This window comes from Telopea speciosissima, unplaced genomic scaffold, assembly GCF_018873765.1.
Source record: "Telopea speciosissima isolate NSW1024214 ecotype Mountain lineage unplaced genomic scaffold, Tspe_v1 Tspe_v1.0875, whole genome shotgun sequence".
Taxonomy (NCBI): domain Eukaryota; kingdom Viridiplantae; phylum Streptophyta; class Magnoliopsida; order Proteales; family Proteaceae; genus Telopea; species Telopea speciosissima.
In genome coordinates this window covers 3,711-11,126 of record NW_025318211.1, presented here as the reverse complement: position 1 = coordinate 11,126, position 7,416 = coordinate 3,711, and the positions used below count along the sequence as shown (strand labels likewise).

Here is a 7,416-nt window from a genome sequence, read left to right as displayed (position 1 = left end):
TGTGTATAAGAAGAAAACTTAGAGAGAGGGAGACAGCATGCAAACAAAAAGAGAAAATATTATATGTAAAGAGCAAGATCTCTCCAAAGCTCTGCATATAGACTGCCCATGAGCAAAAGATTTTTGCCATGTAGGACAGCAATACTGCTGGGTGAAATTGTTTACATCAGTCTCTACCCGTGTGCCATATTTCAGCCCAAATGCATATCTCCATGTTGGGAAATAAAGCTTCAAAAATGAAAAATTAACCCTTTCCGCTAAACAATCCGAACATTGAAAGTACAAGGGGGAAATGCAAATACAGGTTGTAAATGATTGAGTTTGGCTCTAAAAATTCACACATGGCTGATCTAGACAGTAACCCATCTGTCTGAGGTCAGAATCGCCAAATCAGCAGTACACATGCCAGAAAAACCATGGCCACGCAGAGCACCTATATACACTGGCCATGCTGCCATGGAGAGATCTTTTCTCCTTAATATGTAACAGAAATTTATGGCATGAAACAGAAGCTTCTTTTTTTTTTGTTTTTCAAAGAGAAAGGCAAATCAGCAGTACGGATGACAGGAAAACCATATCAGGACAGAGCCTATATACACTGGCCATGGAGAGATGTTTTCTCCTTAGTATGTAATGGAATTATATGGCATGCAAAGATTTTATTTATTTATTTTTCTTTAAAGATTATAAAAGTTGACATCTCACACACACGCATGCGTACATGCACAGTGTATGTGCTTAATCAACACATAATTTTACCAAATATACAACCACAATTCAGATAAATGTGCCATGTTGAATCATACCTCAGAAGCTGTGAAGCTGCAATTAGCCAGTTCTCCACTCTCCCAAGTTGTTATAATGGATTTTAAGGGCATGTCTAATAAATCTACCAAGATAAAAGCAGCAGTCAACTTCTAAATGTAATCTAATAATTAAACAAGCTTTTGTAGTCTTACCTATAAAAAAAAGTAGTAATAATTAAGCAGGGCAAAGATACATGCCTGCCAATTTACGGAGTTTCCGTAAAGATGGAATCAGCTCATCTAGTTGAACAGCTCGGGCACCCTCTTGTAGCTTCCCTTTTCTGTTGATGGGCATTAGGGACTCAAACAAGGAAGATAAGCTCTCGAGTGTCAAAAAGATCAGCCTTTGAAGCTGAAAAAGCAATAGATTTAGTGCTTAAATAAATAGATGAATAAATTCACACGCTTAGTAACTTGTCATAGGATTCTAGCAGCAAAAAGGGAGGGGGCACCCAAAAAAAACTTGGTCATAGGATTCAGTCACAGTACCTGTAATGTCTCCTCTGCTGCCAAATCATCTAAAAGGAGTATGTTATCCGTTATTCTAGAAAAAACAGATTCAAGCACTATGCACATGCTTCTCTTGTATGTTTGAGGCGGCAAAAGAGGCTCCCAAATAATATGCACTTTCTCAAGGGTGAAGACAACCTGACCATGAAACATTCAGATTTCAAGAACAGAAGTCATCAAAAAAATTGGCTAAATAAATGATAGCATAGCTATTAACTACCTGATCTATAGAAAACTTTGCACACTCATATTGTTGCATTTGATGTGTATTCTGAAACCCATTTGCACAATCTATAGCCTGACGGATCACAAGAATGCAAAATGAATAAGACCAACAAAGTCTATGTGAACAAGAGTACAGTAGTGGATAATGGAATTGAATTAGCATTTCTTCAAAGTTGAAATCTTGGTACCTCTTTCAAGTTAAAGCTAACTAGTTGAATTTGTTTCTTAAGTACATCTTCAGCCATCTGTTGAAATCTTGGTGCCATGTCAACAAAAACTGCATGTTCCTTTAGAGAACTTGGGAAGTCTGAACGATACTGGACAGAGATCAAACACAAAACTTAATTATGAACACAGTAATCAGATATTACCAGAATTTAGGACTTCTTAAGGTTAGTGTTAGCAAATATGTAGGTCTCATGTAAGACCAATGAAGAGTTTGGTGAAGCAAGCACGTATCTCAAGACAAATTTCATAAGCAGACTAGTCTGAAGCAGCAGTTTATTTTGTAGCTTAAAATTGTACTCTGCTTTCCATATGTATCACCAACAAAGGATACTATGATTGAGGGAAGAAATGATGGTAAATCAAGGAATTGAAACAGAAGGCACCTTTCATGATTCATGAAAGTATAAAGTACAGGCAAATCATACAGATATTAACTAAGTTTTGTAGCTAAACATAAAAGTTCAAAGCTAGGGCATCAGCAATCAGATGACATATGAAGAATCATAGCTTAAAAAGGACATATAAAAAGGAAACTTAGTCTGCAAGATTCTTCCCATGCCAGACAACACCACAAACAATTTTTTTAAGCGTCAAAATTTTCACATCAGTTGTGTCAAACACCGCCCACATCGAGAATGATTACTCAGGAATTTATTAAGAGAAAGAGAGCGAAAAGAGAAGAAAGACACAGGATAAAAAATGCCAAACATTAGGACCGACTCCAAACTCAACCCTCCCAGGACCCCCGCAAAGGGGCAGGACCAGCACTGGGTAATGGCCCTTTTTTTTAAAGCGAAAAGAGAAAGAAGACATGGTAAAAAAATAAAGAAAAGAACATAACAGAAAAAGGAGGGAAAAGTGCCACCTACGCCCCTGATCCAAACAAGACAATTTTTCTTTAAAAGCCCAAAGATGAAAGCAGGAACGAAAAAAGCAAGAAAACCAGAAAAGCTATAATAATTACTTCTAACCTGGTCCTTTTCTACCTTGCATTTTGCTTGGCCCAATCGCAGAGGCTCACTACCATTATTTTATTAAGGTCCTGTAAACTAAACTTCTGTCCATGTATGTCCCTCACTACAGTCCTTGTAAAAAAACTACAAGGTGTATCCATTCTCATCTGGAAGAATAATGAAAGACATTTTACCATAGTTGACAAGGTGTCTCCTAGGCGCCGCCTTGACGTCCAAGAGATCTTTTTGGACAAAAGAGAGCTGTTGCCTTACTGTCCAAGGCATTGTATATGCTTTTTTTTTAAGTCCATTTATTACACTTTTTAAGCGCTTGTGTACATTATAATCATATATGGTGCTACATCGAATCATTAAAAAAAGGAATAGAAAATATCAAGAAATGAACCCTCAACGTTATTAGAAGAGAACATGAAACCCTCGAGATAGACCTGGCAATTCCTGCTCCAGCGACAGTTACAAAATTCAACCACGAAAATGGCACCAGCGACTCTATTCTCCCCCCCCCCCCCCCCAGGGTAAGTTTCTGTTTCTTCAGAGAAATGAGATTGTCGGAGGAGTAAGGAGAAGAAGAAAGAGTAGGAGAAGGTAAAACAGAGAAAGAGAAGGAAATCAGAGGAGAAAAGAAAAACAGAGAAAGGAAATCGGAGGAAGAAGTAGAAGAAGAAGAAAGAGGACAAGAAAAATAAAAAGCAGAAACAATAATCGGGAAGGGGAAGAAGAAAGGCGTACCTGTCGGCTGTCTCCATGACTCCAATGTGCGAGTGAGACGGACTAGGCAGAACTACCTCCACTTTCCACATATACACCCACTTTATATGGCAGTTTACGCATATATCCTCACTTTACATGACAACGCCTAGGGCGCCTTGTCACCTAAGCGATTGAGCGGCCCTCCAATGCCTTGGCTCGCCTAGGCGCCGTGAGGCCCATGACAACTATGCATTTTACCCACTTCAATAGAGCCTGTAAAAGATGATGACCAGTAAGCTGAACCCCTGAGGACCCATCAGGGTTACCAGAACAGGAGAGTCACCTGAATCCAACTGAATTGATTGGAAACCCATATCCGTAGATTAAAACAGTGGCTCCACGAGCTCAAGCTGTGAGTGAAAGCTGGTGCTGTGACATGCATGCATGCCAATGTTATCAAAGCATCACATGGGTGACAATGCACTTACCTAGGCATTTTACTATTTTAGGGCATAGTTTTCACAGCGGTCAGGAGCCCAAGGCGTTGGAGGGGTGCCTTGTCACTGTGTCACGACCAAGGTATTGGCACGGCCATGACACTTGAGAAGGCATGCGTGTGCATAGCTAGGTGAGTCAATGATGGCCTTTGGTGTTGACACATGGCTTGCCGTAGCACCATGGCATCATGTTGACATAATGGAAGAAGTGCCCCATGATGATTCAAAGTATATCAATAAGATTTTTTGGGGTAGTAAATGCCTATTTCTGGAAAAGGATGAAATGCTTAAGAGCTACCGTGAGGAAGGGTGGTGTGCCTCACACTCCTTGGTTGCATTGCATTGGGCAAGGCATTGTGACATGTCACAAGCAAGGCTTGATGGGCATGGTGGCTGCCACAGGCAAGGCATCGTGTGTAGGGTTGGCCTAGCTGCACACGCATCAATAGCACAAGTATTTCATGCCCAGATCTCATGGACAGACACTCATTAGTCGAAGTAGGATGTGGGTGTTTCCCCCGTAGGCTTGGTTACTGACCAGGACCATGTTCAGCGGAAGGCGCTAGCATAGCCCACTGCTAGGGAGGCAGAGATTCAGGGTTATGAATGCTACTAGCACCTCTTATGCGTCAGTGGGCATAGGCTTGAGTGAGTGGGCTATCCCATGTCTTGTGATTCAGGTGTGCATGTCCTGAGTGGCTGGGCATGGCTTGGGTGCCTTAAGCGTGTCTATATGGGTGTCAGTTACTATAGACATTGTGTGATAGTGACGGCCAACAAGGGCGAGTGTGCCACATGTCATCCAAACTTTCAGCATGCTTTGTGTGCCATTCGAGTTGGGCGGTAATGGCACCTTGGGTACAAGCATGGTAGTCGACTTGATCGTATCATTCAGTTGGTGTTGCATGGATTCCCCTATGGCAGTGTGGTACTAGGGAAGGGTTACAATGACGTGGGTTTCATGTTGTTGGACGAGCGTCTATGCTGAGATGCGGGGAAGTGACTTTTAGATTGTTGGGCCTGGCCCATCAAGTGGCCCTAGTCATTAGGCGAGTATCTCAATGGCGATGCAATGATGTGACACAGTGGGCTAGGTCGAGCAAGCCTCGGAGTAGTATTACAAGCCCACATCCCATCAATTATTGAGGCAGTTTGGGTGAATGCTAAGATAGCTTGGATGGTGTTAGGCTGGCCTTGGTCAACCGTTGGCTAAGGTGCCGCATAGGCAGTTTTGGAACCAAAGAAAAACTTGTTCATGACAATTGCATAGGTGCCTTAGGTGTGCAATATGTGACTATATTTAATATAGCAATGATAACTTCATACAATTATGCTTATATGCAACATAAGAGCCATGTCAATTGAATATGATATAATTATGCTAATAATGACCTAATATGAGAAAACCAATGTATAATAAACAAAATATAGAATAAAATATAAGATATTCATCAAAAAATAAAACAAGAAACATAAATCAACGTACACTCGCGAAGTGTCAACGAGGCGTGCTGTTGCCTTGGACCCAAGAGAGAGCCTGGACGCAGCGACGCCTAAGCAACACCTTGAAAACTATGTTTTAGGGCATGGATAGATTGACTCATGCATTAGCGACGAGCTACTAGCAAGTCAGTTGCTTGATTATGACTACTTGAGGACTTGAATAGAGTCGCTAGGTGCAACCAATGGACGACTTTAAGGGTTTGCCATTTGTACCCATGACTTGGTTATTTAAACCTCTGCGCCCCCACCCCACCCCAAATGTTGAGCATTAGACTAGCAAACATTTTCAATTTATGACTAACCACCAAAACACAGTTGACATTGCTCACTTTTTTCCCCCTATAGGCCTCTTAATTGTGAGGTGCTGGTCCTAGCCAACTGAGCTACCCCTATTCACTTATTCTTATAGTATTCCCTACTGCAGTATACTGATAGTGCATTCTTCCTTTGGTACTGGGGTTTAATGTCTCATATTGTACTCCCCCTGTCCTGGAATGAGTTTCCTCTTCCCATAGTTGAAGACAAGTGCTTAGAGCATAAAAGTTCCCTCATTTCTCAATATTACCCTCCCATTACTTATTTAAACTCCTTCAAATTAGACAATAAATGAATGCAGAAATCATTGCAAGGGGTCAAATTAGTAAACATAAAAAAAAACTAGTTACTTGATTTGAGACATGGACAAAGAATTGGGACAGCCAAAAAATGGGAGGTCTATCTTTGCGGGACAGATGGAGTAACTTATAGCATATTTGGTCTATTTCTATCAATATGTGATACCACCCTAACTTTAAAAGTAGCCAATTCTTCAACTCAACACACACACACACACACACACAAACTGATGCTACTTAAGGAGTTAATAAGAACGATCAAATAGAGAAGAGAACAGGCATGCATACAGTTAGAAAGCAAAAAGAAAAAAAGGAAAAAAAAAACAGTGAAAAGAAACATGTTGAAGGATGAAACTAGATCTTTTACTTACCTCAAATGCAAGGCCAAGAATCTCATGAGACAGATAAAGACAGTCATTGTGCAAGAGTATCGGAACTTGGTTTATGCTATCAAACTGCTTCTCTAGCTTCATAAATCAGAAAAAAATGAATCTTACAACCATCATTCAGATAACTCTCAACATATAAATTTATCAAAAATATTCATGAGATAAAATAAGACTCATAAAATAAATAAAAATAAAAACTTGATTGATTCTCGACAACCTTTCAAATGTATCAATTCAGTAGCTGATGCAGGCAAAATGCAGGAAGAGGCTTATTCAAGCCTATATATGCCTTCAGTTGGTTTAACATGTATCAGACCTTTGGTCATTGGCATTTCAGTGTTAAGGGTACGTATAATAGTAGTGAATAGGATAAATAGAGTTGATTGAGGGAACAGAATCAGTATAACCAACCCAATTTGGTAGGGAAAAGAGGAGAACGAATTTTACTGGAATTGATTATCTTTTCTGTTGTTCAAGCATTGCATGTGGTTTCACTGTTAGGGGATAAATTTCCTCAGATGAATAGAGAAATTCTTAGAGGTGGATTCCTAGTACCTCCTTTGGGCGGATTTTATTCTATTCTATTCCTTCTTTCTTGTTTTTTTCTCCTTTCTTTCTTTATTCTTTTTCCCTATCTTTTCCTCAGAACGGTTAGTGGTTACAAGTATGCAACATCAAACCAAATGCAGCAACAGATATCTGAGAGGTAAGAACTTCTGTTATCCATTTTGAAAATATTTCTGCACCAGGCTCTGTTAATTCATTCATTAGATCTGTTTCATATCTGGTTTAGTTCAGAAACTAAGGCTGTGTATGATGCAGATAATTCACCTAAAGGGCTTATTTTATTGGAAATAAACCTTGGGATGTGTTATGTATGTATTGGGCTTTTGATTCCATGAGTTTTCTTTGTAATGGGCCACTTTACAACAACAACAACTCAGCCTTAACCCTACTAAATGGGGTCGGCCACATGGATC

The 7,416-nt window shown here is 40.0% G+C and overlaps 1 protein-coding gene across 1 annotated transcript; it reads right to left on the bottom strand.

The window, feature by feature from the left end:
* Positions 1 to 785: 785 nt before the first annotated feature.
* LOC122648363 (centromere/kinetochore protein zw10 homolog) lies at positions 786 to 6,576 on the bottom strand. Its single transcript, XM_043841591.1, has 6 exons — positions 6,419 to 6,576; positions 1,730 to 1,858; positions 1,537 to 1,614; positions 1,296 to 1,454; positions 1,005 to 1,158; positions 786 to 889 (listed from the first exon to the last, which is right to left on the bottom strand). The coding sequence occupies exons 1-6, from the start codon at positions 6,518 to 6,520 to the stop codon at positions 801 to 803; spliced, it is 711 nt and encodes a 236-aa protein (XP_043697526.1). The 5' UTR covers positions 6,521 to 6,576; the 3' UTR covers positions 786 to 800.
* Positions 6,577 to 7,416: the final 840 nt, after the last annotated feature.